The sequence below is a fragment of the Xyrauchen texanus genome, chromosome 9 (genome assembly GCF_025860055.1).
Source record: "Xyrauchen texanus isolate HMW12.3.18 chromosome 9, RBS_HiC_50CHRs, whole genome shotgun sequence".
NCBI lineage: Eukaryota > Metazoa > Chordata > Actinopteri > Cypriniformes > Catostomidae > Xyrauchen > Xyrauchen texanus.
Genome location: NC_068284.1, coordinates 18933869 through 18961836, shown reverse-complemented (window position 1 = coordinate 18961836; position 27968 = coordinate 18933869). Strand labels below are relative to the sequence as shown.

Below are 27968 nucleotides of genomic sequence, written 5' to 3'. Positions count from 1 at the left end.
TATATGTATCATGTTTTAAGAATGTTTAGATATTTTTACTGGTTTGCAGTGTATTAGCCTATTGCAAAATTAACAGACATTACTCTTCCTTTCTGTTAATTTTAGGAAAACCCATATATGTGTAATAATGAATGTGATGCTGAGACTGAGGAGCTGGCCCACCCACCTGAGCTCATGTTTGACTCTGAAGGACGAAACCCTACAACATTCTGGCAGTCGACCTCCTGGAAGAAATACCCAAAGCCCCTTCAAGTCAACATCACACTCTCCTGGAACAAAACAATTGAACTCACTGATGACATTGTCCTTACCTTCGAGTCTGGCCGACCTGAGCAAATGGTGCTGGAGAAGTCACTGGATTATGGTCGTACGTGGCAGCCATACCAGTTTTATGCTGCTGACTGCTTGGATGCCTTTACGATGGAGCCAAAGGCAGTGCATCAACTTACCCAAAGTAGCATGTTAGATATCATCTGCACTGAGGTCTATTCAACAGGCTATGTGTGGAAGTACGACAAGACTGTACGCTTTGAGATCAAAGACCGCTTTGCCCTGCTTGCAGGCCCAAGGCTGCACAACATGGCTTCTCTGTATGGACAACTGGATACCACCAAGAACTTGAGGGATTTCTTCACCCTCACCGACCTTCGCATCAGACTTCTACGGCCGGCCACTGGAGCCACTATGGTGGATGAGAACAACCTCTCTAGATACTTCTACGCCATCTCAGACATCAAAGTGCAGGGCAGGTACTGTAAGTTAATACCTTTATGGGACTTAATCTTAATTAATGTAACATGCCAATTTCATGAAATAAATGACAACCATCTAAAACTTGTAATATACAGACAACACAAAGGGGGAATTCACTAAGAATGAATTAAACCTGCTGATAGTGCCAATTACAGTATTTGCATTCACTATTTGTGTTTTATTACCCAATTCACTAAAACAGGTTAAACATTTTCTTTTTCTTTTTTTTATGAAATTTGCATACCGCAATTCCCTATCTTGTTGTCTAGTTCTGAGTGCTAGGTTGTGGAGAAAGCAGCAGACTACTGTAATTTGCCACTCTTTACCGGGACTGTACTGCATCACTCCACTACAACAATTCTGGCACCTGAAACCCAAAGTGCACTTGACTGCATTGTGTGTCTGGATACAGTAAATGTCCGATTATAACATTCTTCTCTATCATTTGATCATTAACTACTGGCATGATCAATAGAAAATGTAACCAGACATTTCTTTTTAATATAACTCCATATACCAGCTGCTTTCCATGGAAAGTAATAATGCTCACATTGTGATTAAGGCATAAATATTGAATAAGGCACAATAAAACTAATATAAGCCTAATTACTACAGAAAGGAGGTGTGGTTTTGCTAAAAAGAATGGCAATGACTTAATTAACTGATGACTCATGCACTCACAGCACTTTTTCAGTGCATTTCGCGCCTGTTTAAACTGGAAAAGTGAATATGGTTAAAAAAGTTTTGGTGTTGAATTACACACAAATGTGGCACAAATGTTTGGTGAATTTGCCCCTGAAAGACCCTATCGGTCTTTCTGCAGGCTTCCACATGGTGTTAAATGGCAGATTATGCAGAATGAGTGACCACTCATTAACTACTTTTAAATTAGAAACCAATCTGGATAGAGGGACATTGCAATGGGCAATAAAGAATAAAATGGACCTCAAAGGTATCATTCTGCTTGTAAAAAAGGGAAAAAAAGTGTGGTATGACTTCACAAGTCAAATGATGTCACAATCGCAAAAAAACACAGCAGCTGTTCTCCAAATTGGACCGGAATGGCTCATAAGCAGTTGGTTTATGTGAGAATAACTTGGTTCATAATGATGCATTTGATAGCTCCCCTGTGAATCTAAATGCACAGTTCTAAATTAGGATTCACAGGACTGCAGTAGTAGATTAGGGCAATTAGAGAGTGAGCTAATTGGAAAGAGACTAATCACTAATTAAGACCATTTACAGCTGATTAAATAATAACCACTGCAAATAACCATGCAAGTGTGCCTGTTGGGTGACATTAATATGTCTTTGCATTTGTAATGAATACTGAAGGTATTTTATCTAGATGGTGGCACATGATGTGGGATTCTATTGTTCGATCTTGCATATGCACACCACAGAAGACAATACTCACATTGTTCCTTCATCATATGTCAGAGAATTGTTTGGTTTTTGGGTTGAATGAGCAAATCTGAAGTTGTGCTCAGGAAATCATGCACAAGGACCATCACTGAGGCATAAACTACAAAACAAGAAAAGATCATGTTTGACATTTGGCATTATTTGAAACAGACAGTTATATTGTTGAGTCTACAAAAAATACCACAAAAATCTAAGAGCCTCATTCATGAGGCACAGGCAGAACAAATTTCTGTGTAAATTGTTCATAAAGCAGTTCTAACGCAATTATCACATTGAATTGAACAGCCCCTAGAGTACAATTTGGAGTGCTAGATTTAACATGCCAAATTTAACTTTTAACTCTACCTTTTATATAAAACAAATTGAGTTGAAAGACATCCCTTCATTAAAGGGGTCATGATACTCTTTTTTTTATACATATATAATTGTATTATCTTCCCTGAGGTCCACATATTTGCACCAAAATAGTCATAATTTAGTCATATATAATAACTTTCCACCCTGTCTCTGGCCATCTGTCTGAACCACTCAGTTTTTAGATGATTGGCCCTTTAAGAATTCAATGTAAACGCCCACTGTTATGACTGCCTAACATCGTGCAGCCCTTTCAAAATAATTATATTTAAAATACAATTCAAAGAAAATGAACAAACTTCACAAGACCACAACATTTACGAAACCAAATTTCAGGATTAACATATAATACACATCCAACAGATTTCATCTGTATATATGAAACTTTTCACTCAAGGTTATCAGCACCATAAACTTTCAAAAAGTCATATGACACATTCATGAATTAAACTGTTTACTCACCGTTTAAGTGATCGGTTCCAAGTTTTTTTTAGCTGCCCCATCCTTCAATAACAGCTCCTTTGACAAGTTTGAATCATATTGTGACCAAAAACACACACAATTCATGGTGATGTTTGGTGATTCAACAGGCTAAAGCAAAGATGCTGGTCTTCGCATCTCACATCTTCTGTGTTTGTGATCACACAGACTGCATGTGGTTCTCCCAGTCAGTGGAATGAAGCACAATGAGATACGTTTTTAAAAGTTGCGCTTCTACCACTCTTAAAATGTGGCGCATATCCCCAGGAAATGCAACAATAGGATCAAAAACATGCAGGTTTACAAAAGACCAATATTTAAAAATAGCACAGATGGGTGCAAAAATGGTCTAGGACACATTCCAAACAGCACAACAGCAAGATGAAACAAAATGGGGTCTCTGTTTTAAAGTTATAACTTGAAATCGTGTATTTTAAAAGCGGCGAAAGATTTATAATAACGGTCAAAGCCGTGCACTTTTATTTAGAAAAACATTTAAATCCAGACAGGCTCATGAAGGTGTCCAATTTGGACAATGAATCTCCCATGACAGATCCATATCTCGCTCCTTCACCTGTTTGTCAGACTGAGCAACAGTGGGCGGAGCCAAGGGTGCAATGACAGAAAATAGGTGTTTATGTCTTGCTGAAGAGGCAGTCATATGCAGATGTATTTGGTCCTTGTGATGTCACAAGTTCTACATATTTCAAATGTGCCATTTTACCAGCTTGGTTTAAATAAATGCTCTTTTTCTTACAGTATATTTTTAGAGTACAATGACCTCTTATATGTCAAAAGATCCAAAAATTTAGATTCCTCATGTCATGTCCCCTTTAACAAGATTTTTTTTATGATTTTGAATGATAGAAAATTTGGACCAGAAAGAGCGTAACTGTTAATCAGAAGGTCGCTGGTTCGATCCCCACAGCCATCACCATTGTATCCTTGAGCAAGGCACTTAACTCCAGGTTTCTGCGGGGGGATTGTCCCTGTAATAAGTGCACTGTAAGTCGCTTTGGATAAAAGCAACTGCCAAATGCATAAATGTAAATGAAATATGTTTTTGTACTTACAGTAAAAATACATTAACTCTCAAAAGTATGATTTCCATGGAAAACACGGACAGAATCGTGAGTCCACTCGTAAAAAACGGATTGTCACGGGATTATATTTTGGATAAATTGAATATGCAATGCACAGTTAATCCAAAATAAAATTGTGATATGTCCTAGGATGATGTATAGCACATGCAGACTATATAGTTTTATCATTAAATCACAGCCTTTTGCAGTTAAATAAGCACTAGCCTTCCGGAGGAAAGAAATGAAGTCGTCAAATTTCATCCGCCAAAAATAAAAGCTATATATAGAAATATATTAAGTCAAGTCAAGACAATTTTATTTGTATAGCGCCTTTCACAACACACATCATTTCAAAGCAGCTTTACAGAATATCAGCATTAACAGACGATAAAACTGTAATGTCTATAAAGTCGATTAATCATCATTGTGTAATTTAGATAAAATACGATTTTTAATAATGTTTAAAAATAATTAAATGATAATTGTATTAATAACCCCAGTGAGCAAGCTGTAGGCGACTGTGGCAAGGAACACAAAACTCCATAAGATGGATATTACTTCTGTTTAATAAAATGTAATATTCAATGTAGTAGTAATAGTATAAGTAGTAGTAGAGGTAATAGTGATAATAATAATATATCAATAACAATGACATTTTATTTAAGCATATCTCACAAGCAAAGGTTCACTGCTTTCAGTAATACTATGATGCTGTGTAGCACTGTATTAAAGAAAAACAAAAATAATATTTTGGGGTTTTGATTGTGCTTTGATGATCAGTATATAAGCATTTAATTTGATAAAAATAATGCAATGATATGTTGAAAAGTAATTGATCTGTTCTCATTTGATTAAAATTAGAATTTATTCATTTGATTATTTTTAATGATACAATTTTATTAAACTTTAAAACCCTGAAAAAAGAGAAAATAAGATGGAAAACGTGGAATTCAGGAAAAAAAATTGATTTCAAAGGGTCTAACAGTTTCTTCCTTTTTACAAACACATAATAGAGCAAAAAAGCAGATAAGTAGTTGCTTTATGTCTTTAATGAAGGGCTGCTGTTGTTTGGCTTTGAAGTGTTGCGAGGCAGAGAGACGAAGGAGGCGTGAAGGGTGGAGGGCTTGATGCTTGGAAGGATCTTCACCTACTGTCTCTTAATGAACTGCTTCCACACAGTCTAGTCCAAATTACCCTCACAAGAAATTGTGGGTTCATTAAAAGCTGTGATTGAGTCATCATACTTCAAAAATTCTGATTTCTTTCACAAAATAAGACTATCAAAATTGATGCATGATGCATTACAATTTGCTCATACAAAGCCTTTCTAAAAGAGCATAATTTGGGATATCTGTCTTACATCTTGCATTATTAAACAAAAAGTACAAAAATATATTTCCACTCAACTAAAAATAACTTCTTTAGGTAGTCAAATGTAAGTAAGGAAAAGTGGCTGTGCTTTAGCTAACATAAACTTTTGTTTAGGATGTAAAATGGCCTGAAATTAATGTATTAAATTAATATTAAAAATAGCTCATTACAATATTTAAGTTCTAAAACATTTCATGAAAAATAAGTGAAATTTTATATAAGTGCAATCACTTACTTGAAAACTATTTCAAAATGTACAGCAATCGCCTCATAGACCCAGTATCTGAGCAGAAGTAGTGAGTGGCATTATTGCGCTTCTACCGGCACGTTTCGCACCGCTTCGCATATGAATGGAAAACACCTGTACAAACAAGAAGTGGCAAGATCCAAGCAAAGCCTGTCGTCCACCTCATCTTGTGTAAAACTGCCTTTACTACTGCTTGAATACTGAGTACTCAGACATATTGACTTTTTGGCATACTTTATAGTAGGGAAGTATGGATATTTGGACACAGCAAGTATGTATTTCACAGTTTAAAATGTTCCTCGTTACAAATCTGGTGAACTGCTGTCACCTCCTCCATTTCTGTGATACTGAGTTGCGTTTTTAGATGTGTAGGCTATAAAAACGAAGTGGCTTCAAATGTTTGGAATTGTGCAAATGGGTGAACCTGTAACATTTTGCCTTCACAATGCATGTGAACCTCTTTGTAACTGCTGGAAACAGTGTTTTCATGTGTGAACACTGAACAGTGCGTCACCCCTTGAGTGTTTTGCTCTCCAACCCCCCACCACCACCATGTACGTGGCCCCATGTGATGTCGTGGTTTGATGGTGGTTAACACAGCTACTGTACTGACTATCCAAACACTACTTGTTTAACTCATTAACCCCCTTATTTTTTACTTTTATCAAATAATGTATTTATAATGGCTAACAAATACATTGGATAAGGTATTTCTAGAATGACATCAATAACTAGTAACTTTTGCCATTGTATGATCAGTATAAAGTCCAAGATGTCCATATACTGTACTGTATATCAGGCCTGTGGACCTTTAACATACATACACAAAACAGAAAGGACAATACAAGGACTTATTATTTAAGAATTGCCCTCAAAATCTCCTTAAATTTAAAGACCTTCTCACATTTAATCAAATGTATTTTTAGCCTGCTGCAATTTATTCACTCAATTTAAATATTCATGATCTGAGGAAAGATTATTCGGATGAAAAGCTCCAATTGGAAAGTTCTCAGGAAAAAAGCTGCATCACTTTGGCTTATTTTAGTCCCATCTGACTCTCACGTTGTATTACTAAAATAAATGCTCCACATGTCAAAGAGTGTCAACTTTGCATATGATTTCAGAGCATCTTTCAGAAAGATCTGCCTAATAGTAAAAATAATTTTGCATAACCACAGCAGTGAGACATAGTTATAAAAGGCACACAATTTTACAATTTCATTAAAATACAAAAACACAGCATTAGCTCTTTCAAACCATGTATAATTGTATTCAGCACAGGCAGTTTGCAGTTCTGTTAAAGGTGTCAATCAATCATGGCTTTGTGCACAAAAGCACAAATGAATGGAGAATAATGACTGTAAACTGGATACTGTCCAGTAGAGGTCGACCGATAGTGGATTTCAAATTAATTTAAATTCGCATCTGAAGCGTTCCACTCCATGCAGAGTGTATTCAAACATGTCAAAACAAACACCACAAGGCATCAGTGAAGTATTATTTTCCTCTAGAGGAATAACAGAGGATAACTGATATTTCCAGAAATTCCAGAAAATATTCCAGAAATATTTAGCCAATTAATCGGCAAAAACAATATATTGGTCGACCTCTACTGTCCAGCTCACACGAGGTTCGATGACTAGCAAGTCATAGGCTGAGCCTTTGTGCACAGATGTTTGTCACCGCTTACCATGTTTCCTGTCAATCTTTCTTCATTCAAATCTAAGATGTTTAATTTAGGCCTGATTAGAAGCTTTGCTGCAGTCATCAATAATAAACGAGCAACTGGGATAAAAAAAAAAAAAACATCAACATAAACTCTCCCTTGAGGTACTGCAGTAAACTTGAATATCAACACATTCTGCTCTCAAAAATAACACTGCATTATTCATTTATCACAGCTGCTTTGGAGCCAATATTATGCATCTGTTTTCTTTAATAACAGAAAATAAGTGAACATAAATACAGACACATAAGATTTAAGAAGAATTGACGAAACTGATCAAATAGACGTAAAGACACAAACATGCTGATTTATTTGTATTTATTATATTTACACAGCCAATTTAATTCCTATTTGACAAAATCTGTCCCGACACTACAGTATATTTATCAATACTCACCCCACTTCTTCAAATTTTTTCACATATGCTGTGTCCCCACTTTACTGTTTATCAAAGCAGCTTTGAAGATGAGAAATAGGTTGTGTTTGATCAAAGCGGGGATGGGGCAGAGTTCCATATTAGCATAATATTCATGCAGATCAGTGTAACTGCTCCATAATAGGCCCTGTCGTTGAAACAAATTGCAGGCATAGCTTCCAGCAAAGCCAACCAGAGTGCCACAAATTTAAATCGGATTTGGTCACAGTGGAATAATCGAAGTAGGCGAATTACGCTGTGATGAATTCCTAATATTTCCCCTGAAATCTGTAGAGCCCCTCTAGGGTGACTACATTTTGAGGTGAGACACAAACAATTTGCCTGAGATGTATTAAATTCCACCCAGATGAGGGAGGAAATTGGCCACCACGCAAAGTCAGTCAGTCCTAACAGGAACCCTCATTTCAACAGCATCACAATAGTGAATAATGTGTCTTTGACTTGGGAAGGTCATTATTGAAGTTTCAATACACCCAAGGCACAGGGCATGTCAAAAGGCAATTGTGATTCTTTCGCATTGCCATTTATAGTATCATGCAAATCGAAATAAAGGAATAGCATAGGCAAGGCTGCTGTTAGATCTCCTAAACTAACCTCAATATGCATGCTCATATAAGAACAAGACCAGTTTTGTTTTGTAATTTCTTCTTTCCATCTGTATGTTTACAGTTTCTTTTCTCCATCCTTACTCACCTGTGCTCTTTTTATCTCTTTACTCAGTGATACGGGTCATATCACTGTTGTCTCTCAACAACAACTGTTTGGGCAGTTGTCGAGAACTGAGCAGGTTTTCCAGTAACTAGGCTGGTTGACATACAAAAGCGAGTGAACCTTCAGCTGCACCTGTGAAGTTCAGGAAGATGGACAGGTCAGGGGTTTTCGCTTCCCCTTGTTTTGACATTGCTGTCAAATGTCTCTGTGCTTCCACTATAGTTTACATTCACAGATCTAGGTCTTCTTCTCACTACAAAGACATCTTAGTCTTCTAATCCTCAAGGCCTGAAGGTGAGGAAGCTTTTTCAGGGGTCAAACAGTAAGAGCAAAATTGTGACTTTTCCTTCATACTAGTAAAGTTTACTTACACTCAAGAGTTCTTCAAGAAATCTTGGGCCCTATCTATTTTAAGAGCACTAACGCTAAGCCCAGCGCTATGTCAAATATCCTAAGTGCAAAGTCAATGGGCATGGCCACGAAGTTTTGGTATTTTCGTGCAAGCATGCGCTTAGTCTAGGCTCAAGTGGGCTGGGTCAAGTGAAGTTTAATTCTGAGGTTCTTCTCTGGTTATTGCAGTGTCTGTGTCCTATTATATAATAGTTAATTCCCTCAAGCACAAGGGATATAAACAAAGACAGCACATTCATAAGAATGTGGTAATATAAATGGACTGTATGAAATTAATTAAAAGAATAGAAATATGGACTTACATTTCTTTGTCCATTAACTGCATCCTTGTTGAATGTGACTTTTATAAGCATGGAAAATGTGGTTCAGTATATGGATGTAGGCTCCGTTAAATTATAGAGAATGTAAGTATTATAAATCTTTTTCATCTGCTGACACACAAATCATGGCTAGTATTAACAATGATTGTATCAGCAAGAACTTCACTTCTAACTTACCAAATATATTTCAAAATTCAAATTACACTTCAAACAAAACTAAATATGGTCAAATAACAAAGTGATAAAAAAAAATCATACCAAATCCAAACATGTTACCCTCTCCAACTTCTTCCACCGGCCCCTTTTGCAGTGACGTACACCCACAGAAAGTGCAAACACTCGTACCCACGGGCACTTGCGCTTTGTGCTGGCACAAAAATTGGGCTAAGAATTAGCACTCCCACAAAAATTGGATAAGATGTAGCGCATAGCATAGCAGAAAATAGAGCCCCTAATATTTGTAAGCAATATCACATGCTTACAACATCAATTGTGCTAAATATTAACATGGCTATGATTTGGCAGTACCTGTGGATAACCACATCCATTCTGATACTTACAACAGTACATCTGAGAGTGTGATATAGCTTTTATTCAACAGTTATTCTATAAACACTACATTCAAATCTAAAAATGTAAATTTTAGACACAATATGGCCTCATATTTTGTCTTTTTTTATTGTTTTTGATCAACCATTGTGTGTCAGCGTGCAACAATGCAATGCACAGACATGCAAAATGATACAAACACAAATTGAATATCACAACAATGGAATGTTGCTTATCCAATCACATTCAATGAGTAAAACTAACTTGTATAAAATAATAACATCTAATACTATTTCTGTTCTGCTTGCTAATTGAAGTTCACTGTACATTTATGCAGTGACAACATTTTAAGATATGGGTGATAATGTCATTAAACAACTCACAATTTTGGATGTAAAATACACTGAAAGTGTAATATCATATTTTGCACTGTTGTAGTAACTTATAGCATCTAATGGGAAAATGTCTAATCTTTTACCAATTAGCTTAAACTGATAAGTCTTCACATTACAGACAATGGAGCCTTAGGCATTTGCAAACAAAATAAAATAAGGCTGACAATTTATAGTAAACAGCAGGACTGAGATGAGGCTGTAATAAATGACAACTTGCAGAGGCCACTAAGTAATAAGGCTTATAGTATTTAAGCACAGTAACAAAATAATAGTGGAAGAATAGACACAGTATAGTGTTTGTTTTTTACTTTTCACTTTCCATAGTGGAATATTTTTATGACTATATTGTTAAGCATACATGGAGCACAATAAAATGCAAACTGCAAAATACATTAGCTACTTCAAAGATGCTGGGTACAAATACTTTGGCATAAAGACAGCAGAGCTAGCCAAGGCAATCTTTTCCATAATATATTTGGCCAACCCAAAACTATTAAAGCTGAAGAGTGTATTAAAAAAAACATACTTTGTCCTATCCCAACTTCATAGGCAGAGACAGATATAAGACATTCAAAGGTTGATTTTCCCAAAAAGTGTAAACACTGTGGCTCAGTGGCGCTTTCAAATCATGTCTCTGTTTGTTTTATCATCCTGACCAGCCAGTCACAGCAACATTAGCTCGACCAATGGTGTGAGTTAGGTGCGGGACTATCTATTTGAAAATGTCAGATGGTGGGAGTGGTCATTATTTTGGTCATTCCATTTCATGGCACAGAAATTACACACTTCTCTTCACCTTAAACAGTGATTTACTAAAAAATAAAAGAACAAAATAAAAATCTTTTGTACACCCAAAAGACTTTATCTTAAAATAAAGAAGCATATGAAAAAAGAATATACTATTTTTTGCTAGTGGGTGGCCTCTTAGTTAAACAAATACTTTGCATTGAGGTAGGAGCATGAGTGAGCATAGAGAGAATAGGGGATGGAAGAGGTTTTCATGCTGAAGGAAGAACACTGTCAACATTCCAGGAGAAACCAAGGTCAGGATGAAACATAGCAAGAGGTACTGACAAAGTCTGCTTTCTACTTCTTGTGAAGACAGGCAATCAATTTCAAACGTTGTTTATATTTCTCTGTAATGGGACCTGGGAGTGCAGATGCCTGTGTGTAAAGGAACTGGTTATTGGGCTAACGTTAAGACAGCACTGCATCATATCATTTCATATTCTAAGCCATGCACGTCTTATGTTTAAACATCCGTTTTTTTTTATTCAAAGACGTTGCTCAGATTCACCCGAACTCCCATTGTGACCAAAAAAATAATCATGACTATAAGTTATGAACCTCATAGACAATGATGATCAGCATAATGCCCTGAGCCATATCTTTAGAGAGCAAAACCACAATGCAAAACACTTACATCCTTGATTCATAACAGAAGGGTGGAGAGTGGAGTTAAATGAGTCACTGAGTGGTGCCACTCTTAGATAATGGCCAAAACCACCATCAGGGAGCAAGGAGAAAAAAGGCCAATAAAGAATTATTAAATGGATTTTCATCTCTCTGCCACCACAAATGGTTGCCGTGCCAGCCGTTCTCCCAGCGGCACCAGCAAAATTATATTCAAGGTTCCCTCCAATTTCAATATGACAATGCCAACGGCAAAAGCATCACGTCCCTCGCCGCTGTACCACGGATACACTGAACTTTGTGACTTTGGCTTGATGATCCAGTTTCGGCTGGTTTTTAATTAACCTGAGGGTCAGATCTCAAAGCACAGCACTTTAGGGAATTTTATTATCTAGATGAAGTGCCGTTAGATACATCCACAGATTAGAGTTATGGAAGAGATTTAACTGACTACCCTTTATGATACTCCAGAGAGGCAGCCCAAGAACTGAATACAGGTATATTTACCTCCATGATGCTGAAAATCAGAAAGCGACTATTCATTTACAATAATGCAAAAATTATTATTATTGCATTATATACATGTATTATATGTATTATTTTCAGAAATTACATTTGAAGTTACCTTCCAACATGACTATCATGATTATTCTCCCTTTAAAGTGGAACACATAGCTTGACCATAGAACCTAATTGCTGCATGACTTTAAAGTGTTTCAACAATCTGTCATAATCTTGTGCTCCACTCAAAGTAACGGGTTGAAATCGGTGCCGGATGATTCAGATTAGCATTTTGCTTAATCCTAACAATATTTTTGTTTTTCTTTAGAATTTATTAAAGGTTATCAATATAAATAAGTTGTATTTATTCACCACACTACTGCAAACGGCATCCATATAGTATCTATTTAATCCAGTTCTCAGGCACAAACGCCAAATGATTTCATACATCCTATTCAAAATTAGAAAAGTTACCCCATGCCAGTAATACAGAGTTAATTGAATTACTCGCATTACATTGAAGAACAATCTACAAAGCTCCAAACCATACGCTTAAGTTAAATAAATATCAGAATGTGGTATCTTATGTGACAAATCACAATTGACATTTTACGTATGCACAAGCATGTATCCTGATATTGTGTCACACATGTTCCAGATATTTAATCTAGCAAACAATTAAGTTTAAGGTGTCTGCAGATGCTATGTTTAATAATGTCTCCCTCAACAAGCGTTTGTACAAGCGTGTTCGCAGGTGTCTTGTAACACTTAATCGTGAAGAAAATAAACCTAAAAGTTCGAACTGTCTTACTAGAAGTGTTTCCGCATATTTCCACTTTACTCATTCTCTACCTATCCTGTAGCTCTCAGTTTCCTATCCCCCAAGCAGAACCTAGCGTGAGGCTGCCAACGTAAGCAGCAACTGCTTGTTCTATCATCGGGTCAAGCCTCGAGCCCTCCTCCAGGGACAGCGAGCCAAACATGTTTACACTATTCTCATGGCAGGATTACATGAACTTGCGAACTTCTGAATTGAACATTGATATGTATATCCCTGGTTAGTACATGCAGAGGGGTCAGATTGAATATTACATGCAGTACTTTTTGAAAGGTCCATCAAAGGCTGTAACATTTGAACAAGCACTAAGCTCCATTTAATGTTAAATTGGTTCATTTGCTGTTTGAGGTAATCTAGGACAGAAGGTATTGAAATCTACATGAGCTAAGGCATTACAGAGGCATGACTACATTCAGCCATCATTAAAGCTGAAATGAGAGCATTTTTTGTGCCATTTTCCAGCAGTTATTAATCATTTATGTGCAATGGCATGAAAAGTAGAAAGTCAATTGGAGTGGATGTATATTTGTAATGTGTCTGTCTCAAGTCCACAGTTGGAGGTAGCCACATATCCTTACCTCTGTGGTTTTCCAAAGAGAAAAATGCATCCCTTGAATGTACAGCGGAAAAACTGACTTGATATCATACTGAACACAAACTCCCCAGAGAGGTGTAGCATATTCAGAATGTTCAATGATCTCATTAACCACTGCCCATCACACTGGGAGGCAGAGGTCAGAAGTACACAACACAGTTGTAACCTTTTGTCTCCTGGCAAAATCAATGACTGCAAATTATATTTTGAGTAGATATGGAAAGTGAGACCACTCATATCAAGTGGCAGTTTATCAACTGGTTTTGTTTATCATACAAAATTAAACAAATGTGTCCTTAAATCAAAATTTTTTTAATGAACTGCATAGAAGCAACAATATACAAAATGATTAATATGGCTGAATAGGTCGTCTTGCACAACCCAACCCAAGTATAGTGTGCAATATGTCAACTGACACGCAAAGACATAATAGGCAAAAGACTGAGATAAGTGTTTTTGTGATTTGATGTAAATCAAAATGATATATAATGACATATTTTTTTAGTGTACCATCCTAAACTGATCCTAACGGAAACCACTCGAGCAGTCAACTGTTGCTATGGTTACCTCCTCAGGTAAATGTGACTCCTGGTCGAGAGTGTATTTGACGGCGGATGAAAATACGTTCTAAATAACTTGTAATCTAACTTTGGCAGTTACTAAAATGTTTGAAAACTGTTTGTAGAATTAATGTGCAATGAAAATATTTTGATACCTGCACATTTTAAAAGCCTCCCAACTTTTTGTTGTGGCTTCCTTTTTTGTCAAGCCTTAAATAAGGGCATCATATTAACCCCCCACCCCCCTTTCTTACATTTAACGCTCTCCAAACTCCCTGAAACAACAGCGATTCTTTGTCAAAGCTTCTCTCCCAGCAGACATCAGAGGAACTTTGAAGAGGTGCTGTTAGTGTCGATAGACTTTCTACTTCTTTTATTCTTTCCTTTTTTCAATGTTAAAGCCCAACCACTGAGAGGCTTTCATTCTGCTTTTGTGTCACAGATGTGACCCACGCTTCTATTCAGTATCTCCACAGGGGCATGCTCAAATGAGCTCTGTTTTTAACGGCATAATGAATCTCTCTTCCGCAGCGTCATGGGAAGTCTATGTTAAAGGTTGGAGTTTGTAATGGATATGCCACAAAGAGGCTCAAAACCTATCGCAATGAAATTAATATTATGAGTCGGCTAAGACGTCAAACATTATGGCTATTTCTTTGTTCACTGCATCAAAATGGAAACATTAGCCTTGGCTGACATTTACCATTTGTTTTGTTTTTTGTCCTGGTAGGTGCAAGTGCAATCTCCATGCCAACAGCTGCGTGTTCGACAAAGGGAAACTGGGTTGCGAGTGTGAACATAACACCACAGGGCCAGATTGCGCCCGCTGCAAGAGACACTACCAGGGCCGAGCCTGGAGCATGGGCTCCTACCTGCCCATCCCCAAGGGTACTGCCAATATCTGTGAGTACCCCATCTCCCTCTCTACAAAACTCATGGTAAAGTATAGTGCTCCATCAAGCACCAAAACATGACCTTTTCAGTTGTATGTTCCAAATGACATTTACTTTACAAGCAACAACAAAAAGAAAAACAATAAGCCTGTATGTAGGGCTGGGCATTATATGGAATATTCATGTTATATTTGCATTAATTTTGATAGCGAGATCAAATTAAGCATTTAAATGTATGCATTTGGCAGACGATTATTTTTATTTTTTTTGCATTCAGGGCCGTAACCACCATACACATTGAGGGTGACATGTCTAAACCCCCCCCCCCAATATTCATAATAGTGGTCCACTGATGTGGGTTTTTCCATGGTTGATTATTAAATTATTACATTTCTTGCCTGTATCGCCCAGTTCTACCTGTAGGCACCACATTACACAGATGTACATCAAATATATAGATTTAAGTTTCACTTCACTGATCCAAAATATAAGTATAAAAAAATATTTCTTTGGTGCTTCTCCCAAACTCTGAGAGATAGAAGTCATCGTTTCCTTTATCCTCATCTTGGCGTTGAGTAGTGGCACATCTGTCAAGTTCTCAGCCCTAGGCAGGAGGTTCATTGCCCTAATAAATCTAATGAAGTCAGTAACTGTAGCTCAGGGACAGAGAGAGGCTCAGCACTGTCCAGATGGTGGGAGGAGAACCCTCTGGCCCCCTCAGTGCAGGTCCACTCAAAACTAAGTCACCACTATTAAGCACAGGCCATTTACTTATGCATTCACTACATTTGATGGCTTGGTGTATCGTGAAGTGGAAAGGCATTGTCCACTTTGATATTTCAGTTTATGAATATTCTCCTTTATATTCTTGACATTATACAACAATTCATGCTTGATATTTTACGGCAATATTAGATTTGTGGCACCTGAAGTGCTGTTGTGTGGGTGGTGTGTAGAATATCTGTGTATGTGTATACATGCTTTAGAAAGGCTTTAATATAGCTCTAGCCTTTACCCAGTTATGAAAGCCCTCATAACTTTGCAGGGGCAAAGCTTAGACTGACAGCCAGTTATTAAAAACCCAATACCAGGACACATCTGTGCCTAACAAAGGGAACCAAGGACCAGCTATATCAAAATCAACATTAGCACATGTTGCATATGATTGCATATGAAAACAAAATATCATTATTGCCCCTGCAGGTTTTTGAAACCAATACCTTCCCACCCTTGCATTGTCACCCTTCCCCACAAATGAGCATGATTACAATGACACACCACTTCTCCTACGCAGCTCGTATTACACGGGAGGTTATTAAACATATGGCTCTCACATAAAGACAAATTTGCTGAAAGTGCAGAATTTAATTAAGCTGTAATAGCTTTCATCTGTCATCAAGTCATCTGCTTTAATCATGAGGGCAATTTATCTCTTTGTTAGAGTCTTCTGGTAGGCAGGTCCTTTCTCATGCAGATATATGGCTACATATGACCCTGTGTCAAATAATTCATCGGAAAATGAAATCTCTCTGCCAGGTAGGATGGGCTGAGAGAGACAGGGAGTAACATTTTATGTGAAAGCAAAAGGATCCTGCTGTGCCTTTACACCAGCTCCCTACTGCCAGACAGAGGAGAGGAGCAATCTCTCTCCATACTGAAAAAACAATGATGGAAGGGACAGCCAGTGGTATTTTGATACATTGCAAAAAAATTGCTATTGGTTAACTAAAATATTCTAATCATTATTTGCTAATCGTGCACCATTCAGAATTGAATTGGGATACCTTTTATTTCTGAATTTGATTTGAATTGAGTTAAAAACAAAAAAAAAAACAGTTTATCATATTGTAATGTATGAAAGTAGAATTAATGAGTACCAGTAGTGAAATTCAAAGAAATGTGTGTAGTTTGTAGTAGATTTTTGAAGAATATTTCAGCGCTGTAGGTCCATATAATGCAAATGAATAAAAAGCATAATAGTAATACTTATGACTCCAGTGGTTTAATCAATGTATTCTGCAGTGATCCAGTTGGTTTTGGGTGAGAGAAAACCATTATATAACTCCATTTTCACTTTACAGCTTGACATTGCAGTCTCTAGGTGCGATCATGATTTCAAGCGCGATTACACTTCCTAGCACTTGATGCATGAGCAGAGTGCTATATGGCGCTATAGGATGTGTAATTGAGCTTGAAAACATGATCGCCAAGGAGACTGCTGTCAAGATGGACAGTGAAAAAGGAGTTACATTTTGGTCTGTTCTCACCCAAAACCAACTGGATTGCTTATGAATGCATTGATTAAACCACTGGATTATGTTTATGCTGACTTTATGTAATTTTTGGAGCACTGAAGGCCAGATCACCATTCGCTTGCATTGTATGGATCTACAAAGCTGAAATATTCTTCTAAAATCTTTGTTTGTGTTCAGCAGAAGAAAGAAAGTCATACACATCTGGGATGGCATGAGGGTGAGTTAATGATGATAGAATTAAACATTTTGGGTGAACTATCCCTTTAATAATCAATGTTTGAAAGGTCACATATAGAACGGTATTGTGTTTAATGGTTATATATTTCATTATATTTAGTCATTTTTGGAACATGGAACACTTAATTTCCCAGAATTTACACAAATCTTCCAAATGGAGCAAGACAACATGAAGCAGGCTTACAAGATGGGACCCCTTAAACAGAATAAATAAAGTTTTCTGTTCTGGCCAATTTTGTTGGTTCCACTGCTCTGTGGACTATGCTAATTGGCCAAAGGTTTGTGGACACCTGAACACCAAAATTCATATATGCTGAATAAACAATTAATTTAAAAACCATAGTGATTAATCACACTCCTTGCTCCTGTAGCTACATGGATTTGCTCCAAATCAGACACAAGAGCATCAGTGGACCTCACTGATGTTGAGTGACGGGGCCTGGCTCACAATCGGCATTCAATTCATCCCACATTTGTTCAGTGGGGTTCAGGTCTGGGTTTTGTGCAGGACAGTCAAGTATTTCTACACCAGACTTAATACATTATTTCTTGTGCACAGAGGTATTGTAATGATGGAACAGAAAATAGTTCTCCAAGCCCATTCTCTGTTACCACACAGTTCGAAGCACACAATTCTAGACTGCCACTGAATGCTGTAGCATTAAGATTTGTCTTCACTGGAATTAATGGAATAGTCAAACATGTCAATTAAAAGGGGATGTCCACATACTTTTGGCCTAGTGTTGTTTTGTAGAATTGAAAACAAATGTCACAATATAAAAATATGACTTAAAAAAAAATAATATTAAAAGTGCCTATATACTTGTGCATGGGTGACAGACTTTAACCAGGCCAAACCTTAAGATCTTATTTGCAGAAGAGGATTTTCAGTTCTCTGCTCTTGTTTGAATGTTGGGCCCCATGTGAGAATAACAGGTGCTTGAGGAGTGAAGAAGTATGTGTGTTTGGTACTTTAGTTATGAATAAGATATGTGTTGGTTTAATCAAGGCACATTAAGCTCATCCACCAGCTGTCCACTTCTGCCTGTTTTCCACACTTGTCATTCATAGCTCAGGTGAGCAGAATTCCCAATTAGCCATCAGTCAATAACTGACTGAATAATGAGGGCTATGATGTGCTACGAGTATTGAACGACTGCTCTCAACCAGGGTTTTTAGAAAAAAAGAAAAAATATATTATCGTCTTAAACTCTGGGTGCATTTTGGACTCTCGCTCACAATGTATTTTACTATGAACTAACAGTAAATAATTGGTCTAATTTACCAATATAACAGAATATTAAATATTAATAAATCTCCTCCTATTCTCATCTTGCTCAAAAATGCATAAACTACAATTCATTTCAACCTACAATTCGTTTTCACCCCATCCAGTTTCATCAATGCTACAAAAAGTCTTCATGTAGTCCAAACTCAAATAGATTAAGTAAACTTACATTTTTTATTTAATTATTTTAATTATTAAACATTAATTATTTTTATTTTATATTTAATTTAATATAAATTTAATTGGATTGAAATGTGACAAAATGCTCTAGAATTGTGTTGCTTTAGTTCATTTTAATTAAGTAAACTGAACAACCTGCAAAAAACCTTTTTTGAGTGCTCTAGAATTGTTAATTAAAATATTATTTATGCTGTTAAATGTCCCTGTTTTGTTGCAATTTAGTGGCATTTTCATGTTTAATGATAGTTGGTTCTAAAAAAATTGTATTGTATTATATACTACAAAAACTAAAATAAATTTGTGGGTTTTTTTCGTAACTGAGTGATTCAATTGCATTTGAGTTTATTTCAGTTTTGTCCAATTATTTTAGTTTTATTTAATAAAAATATATATATATTTTTTTTTCATTTTGGTTTTCAATAACAATAATAACACTGCTCTGAATGCAAGAATTCAACCACGTCCTGTCTGAACTCTTTGGGGGCAAAAAATAATGTGGCAATGAAATATCTACTCAGTTAGTCACAGTTGCTAGGTCAAGCATTTTACACTGGAAACTATAACACAAGGGAATACACAAAATATCAACCACTGCAGTGGTCCATAGTTTTTTGCAGCCATTGCATGCTGAGGTATTTCTGTGCCACAACAGAAGGCATTTTATTCTTGTAAAAGTGTCTTTCAGACTGACTGGATAGCAGTATGTGGGTCCAACAGTTGAAATGTCAGGCCTGTCATAATCTTAGATGGACTGAAATTTTTTTGATGCATAGAAAAGTCAAATCATTGATTAAAATGTGTGCACCCTAACAGCACTGCTGGTTAATGATCGTACAGTAACATAAATCACTCTGGTTGGCCAAATGTAAATGAAAAAGACTTTCCAATGCAAGTGTCCTTTTGACAAAAAAAACAGGAAAGTATACTGTAACTGAAGCTCTTCAATTTTGTCACTGATTTTGATGATGCTGTGGCACTGCACTGCTTATTATAATCAGACAGTAAGAAAGACTGGCCAAAATCATATGCAATGGTTTGATTACATTTTTGACATTTGTCTAATGTCCTTACCAAAAGCCTCGAGCTGTGAGGCCAGTTTATCACATATTCAACTGAAAACTAAACATTTATTTTAGAGGCTGAAACCCAGATATATGTATAAATGCAATAAAAATGCTAACGCTTATCTGAGTGCTTTCTTTTTCTCCAGGTATCCCAAGCAATCTTGGCACTTCTGGTGAGTTATTCACTTATTCATTCAGGGCATAAAATGGAAATTTGTACAAATATTCAGACCTCCTAATTCAAGGTCTGAAGATGACTTAAATTAATTAGTTAGTATGGAACAGCTCATATAATTCATCATTTTGCTTAAAATGGATAGAAGTATCCAGAAATCTGTTCAATTATTTATTATTTATTACAACGATTACTATTTAAAGTAGTGATTGAAAAACAAATGCAACAATCATTTGTCTCTATATATTTTACTTTAATGAAGTTCGGCCAAATGCTTCTTCACTTGGAGCAGCAAACCGAAATCAAGGTAAGACCTCAAGAAATATTTTTACATTCATTTATTAATATTTATTATTAAGTTTTAATTATTCATTATTTGCTCTTAAAGCAACCAAGCACAGATTTTTTTTCCAACTCGAGTATATATACTCATACAAATGAAGCTTCTTTGTTTGTTTCCACTTTGATCTTCTCTATGATTTCAGTCTAGCTCCAGTCTTGAACTCACTGTCCAAGAAATAAGTTTATGTGAGTCGGTCTCTGCTGAGGACATTTAAGTTGATGATGACAATGAGATGCGTATAATCAGAAAACAAAGCATGACAGCAGAACAGCTTAGATATGGCTGCTGTCACATTTAAAGGGATTCTAATATTGAAGGGTTTTTATTTACAGTGTTTACTGAATAGCACCCTGCTGATGATGACTGACAGAGGGTGGTCTCTTTTCTGTCATGACCAGAAGCAAAACAAAACAGAAGATTGTGAGGTTCAGTCTTGTTATACCACACCTACAGCCTTTGGATCCAAGCCTTCTGTTAGTGAGAAGCCAGTCGACAGCTGTGTTTAATGAGGACTTCCTGAATTGCAGGGTCTTTTTTATAACTTTTCAGTAAAATTTGTCACAAGTATGTCCAACATGATCACACAGGAAGTCGGCATGCTTTTTCCGAAAATTCTGGTACCCTAGGATCGGCAACAGAATACCGACTCACTTGTTCCCATCGGACATATTTGTAATGGCTCAACACTAATTATGTTCCCTCTTGGCCTGACAGGTAGTGCGTTGCATCAGTTGCATGGGAGACCACAATTCAATCCACATTAAAATGAGGAAGTAATCATGTTTGTATAAACAATCACAAGTATGATAAGGAGGTTATATTTTTATCCCTAACATTGGTTTTGGATGGAGGGTAGATTAAATAAAATAAGCATTTCTCTTCACTGTTTTACACCGTGTTCAGCCGAAAACAATTATTTTATAACTGGCTTCTGGCAACCTCTCCTGGATATAAATGGATGTCACACTTGTCATATTATATGCTCTGCTTACCGATTTAGCCTCTGGAGGCAGTATTGTCTAATTCGGTCATATGTATATCGATTTCGGGGGTTTGATTCAACAAACAGCTTCAGCAGAAAACATTATTTGATGTTCTGTACTTTCAGAATTTTGACATGAACTTTATTACCACCTGCTAAGAGGTGGTATTGAAACGTCTTAGCGCAATGACCAAATCCTTAGGAAAAAGCTAATTGCACTTTGTGCCACTTCATTTACATCTAATACACCCACAGTTTAGGTGCAATGTAGCGCAAACACTCCCACCTACGGCCATTTGCGCTTTGTGCTGGTATGAAAATTGTGCTTAGAATTAGCGCTCCCATGAAAATTGGATAAGACTTTGCATACGGTCGTAGCAGGTTGCGCTGCACTTTACACAGTCACGAAAATAAAGCTCCATGACGGAATCCTCTGAACTAAGGTTAGAATGGTATGATGGTAGGAGGTTTTCATGATACAGGCAAAAGTCGCTATGGAGATGTCTGTAAGGAATGTTGTACCTCCAGTCCACATTCCCAACATATTTCCTGCCGTATGGAATCCTCAGTAAAAATGATCTCATCATAAGGCAGGACATATAAGAGACAGCATTGATTGACATACTGTGATTTCAGCAGCTTCCTCTTCTCTGACCTGTCAGTGAACGGATAGATCTGTTGGATGCATGCTTCACTATTGCTCAAGTCAGGAGCTGCCTATTCTGTTCTGTTAGTGTGTGAAAAAGTCGCTGTACATGACGAAAGTGCGATATAGCACATGTCTCCCAGGGAGAGGCAGACCTCGGCCAGGATTCACACTTCAGGATTTTTTTTTAGGTCAGAAGTTAAAGCAAAACACAAGTGCAAATGCAAATGCAGTCCATGCCTCTGTACACTATATGTGACGGATGACCTTGCACATCAACCATGATGAAGATGAAGACTGGGACTGGCATCGATGTGTTCAATGTTCTGTTGGTGTGCGTGTAAATATTTGAAGAAACAGAGCCTGCAGATTTCAAGTTTAAATCCCAGCAAAATCTTTCCAGACCTGTCGCTCAAAACGGACATCTGAGCTTTTCTGAGCAACCGTTAAACCATGCCAGATGGGCTTTTCGAGGACTGAGAGATAATAAAATATCTCAGGGTTAAAACTGTCTCCTCAATGTTTAAAATGCTATTTAAAAGGCTCTTCTGTTAGATGTGCTCTATGTCTACTTGTTTAATATTATGGAATGGTTAGTTCCTATTATTTGATTGGGCAAGCAGCATTCCAAAAGTGCTGACAGGCAAAATAACTGGCCATATTGTGTCTTTCATACAAGTTATGTAATATTAACTTCTTGTTTATAGATATGTTGTATGAAATCACTTAATTAATGCTTAAAGTGATCATTCTCTCCCAAATTTGAAAATTCTGTCATCATTTACTGAAACTGATGTTGTTCCAAACCCATATGACTTTCATTTTACCATGGAGCACACAAGGAGATGTTAAGTAAAAAGTTAGTCTCAGTCCCAATTCACGTTCACTTGCATCTTTTTGCCATAAAATAAAAGTAAATGGAGAGTGAGACTGTCTGTCCCTAACTTTCTGCTTAAGATGTCCATTTTATGTTCCATGGAAGAAAGTCAAGCAGGTTTGGAATGACATGAGAGTCAATGATGACAGAATTTTCATTTTTGAGGAAACCTTTTAATTGTGAATAATAGTACAGATATTCTCATCCCATAACAAGCCAAAAATAGTTGTTTGCCAAATCACTAGATATAAATAAAGAATTTGGATATCTACGGCTGATTTAGTTCAGCTTTATTCTGTCCCTTGTCCTAGGAGGACCTGGATATAATCAATTTCAATGAAGAAAGCAGCATGCAATTACACTCAATTTATGAGCAAATATTCCTGTGTCTCCTCCCAAAGTAAATATTTTCCTCAATGATGGAAGGAAGTACAATGCAATAGCACTCATCTTTTTTTCCACCGAAGAGCATGTTTACAGGTCAAGGGAATTGAGATTAGAGTGAATTGGGCTGGACTGGCATCATAGCCTACCTTTCATTGCACAGTACTGCCCTGTTTTTCTAGATTTTTAACATAAATGTAATTATGTGGCATGTTTGTTTTTCATTTACAAATGATAAAAAAAAAGAATAGACTTCAGACTAGGCAAGGAAATCAAAAAATTTCAAAGCATTCTTGAAAGGTTCCCAAACAGTAGGTGTTGATTGTGTTTTGCTGCATGGTAGAATGACCTTCACGTTCTTGTTTGCATACTAAAAGGACAAATCTCATAGAGTTTTCTGCTGGAAGTTACCAGCAGTGCAGAATTCACTCTGTACTTCTATTGGTCCAGTAGCTCCATCCCTGCTGAAAAGACAAGCATAATGTTGCTGGTCACCAGAACAAGTTGTGTTTTGGATGCTGGTCCCCAGCATGGGATGCTGGTGTGCCAGCCTTCTTAACTAGCAAGACGTCTGATTTCTATTCTATAGCAGTGGATAATGTCTCACTTTAAAGCTTAAAAAAACATCAAAAAGTCATAAAGGTAGTTCATGTGACTCTGGCATTAGTATATTCCAAGCCTTCTGAAGTCATACGATCACTTTATATGATGAACAAATAGAAAGTCATTTAAGTCATTATTCACTCCCAAATCATTGATTATCTCATTTATACAGAGACCAAACCTCATTGGTTCTTGTGTCATGACATTTGGTCACGAGATTTGTAAGAACCAATGTTTGATGTTATTCACATGTTGCCATATTTGATGTGGTCTCTGTATACATGAGATTATAAATTATTTGATTTGATCTGAGATTGAATAATGACTTAAATTTCACTCTGTCCATCATAAAAAGTGATGCCTTCTGAAGGCTTTTGCACAAGCCGGTTGGACTACTTTAATACACACTTGGGTGCTTTTTTAAGCTTTAAAGTGAGTCACTATCAACAACCATTGTATGGAAATAAGCAATTGTAACTCGTTAAAATATCTCCCTTTTTGCAGAAAAAATAAAGTCAAATGGGTTTGGATGACATGAGGTTGAGTAAATAATTATAGAAATTTCATTTTTGAGTCATCTGTTCCTTATTGCTGGCTTATGCTTGTCTTTTCAGCAGGGATGACAGATATTAGCCAAAAGTCTGCAGCTGTGTTTTCAATTTTCATCACATACTGAAAAAATGGATATATCTTTCCTGCCCTAAATACCACTGCTCACTCTCTGATTAATCATATCACTACTAGGACAACATCCCCCATAGTGTCCTTAAAAGATACCACTGAGTGTCTCTCCAGCGGCCATCATAAACAATCACACACAGTGACCTGACGATCAATTTGATGGATGCACTTTTATTCATTGAAAGTGTATCCTGACAAGACAAGCCAAGCGATGCATGCTCACACTTTTTCTCTGCTCTCCACAGCTAGAGTGTGTGACAACATTCTTTTGCGCTGTCAGAATGGAGGTGTGTGTCACCACCACCAGCGCTGCCAGTGTCCATCGGGATTCAGCGGCATACTCTGCGAGAAGACCCAGTGCCAGGGTGACACCTGTGAGGAGCTGCAGTCCAGCCAGAGAGCTCTATGTCCCCCACCCATGGCTCAGACTCTCCCACTGGCTCTTCTATCACTCATCTCCTCCCTTCTTGCCACCCGGGGCCTCACATCACTCTGAGGGAGTCATTCATGCCCCAAAGACATTTGCCACAGGAGCGCTCAACCTGGCTTCCTGTTAGAGGACACAAGATGGCCGAAAAGAAATGCTCCCTGGCAACAAAAGAGAAAAATAATCTACTTTTTTTAGGAAACATCAAAGTTTTCTACTCAATACTATATGTCAGTTAAAGTTTGCCAGAGATGATGGATAAACAGAAGAGAAACCGCATGGAGAAATTTACAAAAACAACTCTGACACTCAATCTTCGTCTTTGTTACAAATGTTAGGAAAGAAATTGAATAAATACACTAGTGCACAGCTCTGAAACCATTCATCAGATAAAACATCATCTCCAAAATCTTTGAAAAACTCTGCAATACATTTTTTGGAGGCAAATCATCAATGTCAAGATTAAATATGTTCTTCTAGACTGCAATGTACTGTAAATGGAACCAAACCCTACCAAACTGACTTTCAGAGTTCTCACACTCAAATTTTTCCCCAACGTTTCTCTTCTTACTGTAATTCTGTGAAATCATGTAAAAGTCCCATCGTCTGTTTTGACCAATGCAGTATTGGTGGGATTGATGTACAGTATCGCACAAAAGTGAGTACACCCCCCACAAATATTTGATTATATCTTTTCATGTGACACCACTGAAGAAATGACACTTTGCTACAATGTAAATTAGTGAGTGTACAGCTTGTATAACAGTGTAAATTTGCTGTCCCCTCAAAATAACTCAACACACAGCCATTAATGTCTAAACCACTGGCAACAAAAGTGAGTACACCCCTAAGTGAAAATGTCCAAACTGGGCCCAATTGGCCATTTTCTCTCCCTGGTGTCATGTGACTCGTTAGTGTTACAAGGTCTCAGGTGTGAATGGGGAGCAGGTGTGTTCAATTTGGTGTCATCGCTCTCACACTCCCTCATACTGGTCACTGGAAGTTCAACATGGCACCTCATGGCAAAGAACCTCATGAGGATCTGAAAAGAAGAAATGTTGCTCTGCATAAAGATGGCCTAGGCAATAAGAAGATTGCCAAGACCCTGACACTGAGCTGCAGCACGGTGGCCAATACCATACAGTGGTTTAATAGGACAGGTTCCACTCAGAACAGGCCTAGCCATGGTCGACCAAAGAAGTTGAGTGCACGTGCTCAGCGTCATATCCAGAGGTTGTCTTTGGGAAATGGACATATGAGTGCTGCCAGCATTGCTGCAGAGGTTGAAGGGGTGGGGGGTCAGCCTGTCAGTGCTCAGACCATATGCCGCACACTGCATCAAATTGGTCTGCATGGCTGTGGTCCCAGAAGAAGCCTCTTCTAAAGATGATGCACAAGAAAGCCTGCAAACAGTTTGCTGAAGACAAGCAGACTAAGGACATGGATTACTGGAACCATGTCCTGTGGTCTGATGAGACCAAGATAAACTTATTTGGTTCAGATGGTGTGAAGCGTGTGGCAGAAACCAGGTGAGGAGTGCAAAGACAAGTGTGTCTTACCAACAGCCGAGCATGGTGGTTTGAGTGTTATGGTCTGGGGCTGCATGAGTGCATGATTTACACTGTTATACAAGCTGTACACTCACTACTTTACTTTGTAGCAAAGTGTCATTTCTTCAGTGTTGTCACATGAAAAGATATAATCAATTATTTACAAAAATGTGAGGGGTGTACTCACTTTTGTGAGATACTGTATGTCACACACACACACACACACACACACACACACACACACACACACACACACACACACACTGCTCCAGCTCTAAGATGTGTGAAAGCTTGACTATAGATCTCTAAGTACCATGGTATTACCTTGAGTTTTTGGACATGGTACTATGCTTATACCATGTTATTCTTTTGAAGTACCATCTAAATGCCATGGTACATGAATCAATCAGCACTAATGTATATATAAAAATAAGTATTATCAAAATACCATTTGGTATTACCATGGTATTAATATTTAACACAAATACTGCCACTGTAATTTACCCCCTGTAAGAGAGGGTGTTGGTTTCCCCCTTATAGAGCTGGGCCTGTGCACACACAAATATTGGTCTAGTTTTCAACAGCTGATCAGTCAGATCTTGTTAATAATGAAGAATTTTCTATATCTGGTGATGCTTTGTTGCCTGATAAAAGATCAAATATAATGTAAGAGCGACATCTGTGTTAAAATTACTGGGATATTGTCATGACAAAGAAAATAAGAAAAACAGAACAAGAGGAAAGACCCTGGCCAACATGACTTTTTGCACTGATAAAACCTATAGAATTTTAGGCAAGTCTTTATATGTTTTATTAATGCCCCATTGGAGTTGCATATTACTGTTCAGTTGCTAACTATTTGCTTAAAATTTACGATTACATTCTCTCTGAATGAACTGTACAAGAAGTTTCGGTCATTGGTGAGAAATCCTTGTTGCTTGAAGCCAACTATGTTTGTGAATTAAAGATGAAAAATGACTGTTGGTTTATTGCCAGTTCATTACCTAAAAGCAACAGGCACACACCAAAGCCTCATACAGTAACAACCTGTTTTCTTTTCTCTTGGCAATTGTGAAAATTATGAAAATATGAATTTCTGAAGAAAATGTGTAATACTAAACATTTCCTTACTAGACACAGTTATATTCATTGCAACATTCAACTGCCAAAGTATATAACATTTTTAATTCAGACTTCAACAAAAAACTTTTTCAAC

General features: G+C 37.2%; 1 protein-coding gene across 1 annotated transcript in view; it reads left to right on the top strand.

Moving 5' to 3' along the window:
* The window catches only part of LOC127649154 (netrin-G1-like), a 74786-nt gene extending 48916 nt beyond the window's left edge, over nucleotides 1-25870 (top strand). The window contains exons 3-7 of the mRNA XM_052134123.1: nucleotides 106-749; nucleotides 14898-15070; nucleotides 20231-20257; nucleotides 20522-20566; nucleotides 25021-25870. Of these exons, the coding sequence (XP_051990083.1) occupies nucleotides 106-749; nucleotides 14898-15070; nucleotides 20231-20257; nucleotides 20522-20566; nucleotides 25021-25271 (1140 nt within the window). The 3' untranslated portion in view covers nucleotides 25272-25870. The remainder of the gene's footprint in view (nucleotides 1-105; nucleotides 750-14897; nucleotides 15071-20230; nucleotides 20258-20521; nucleotides 20567-25020) is intronic.
* The last annotated feature ends 2098 nt before the right edge of the window (nucleotides 25871-27968 follow it).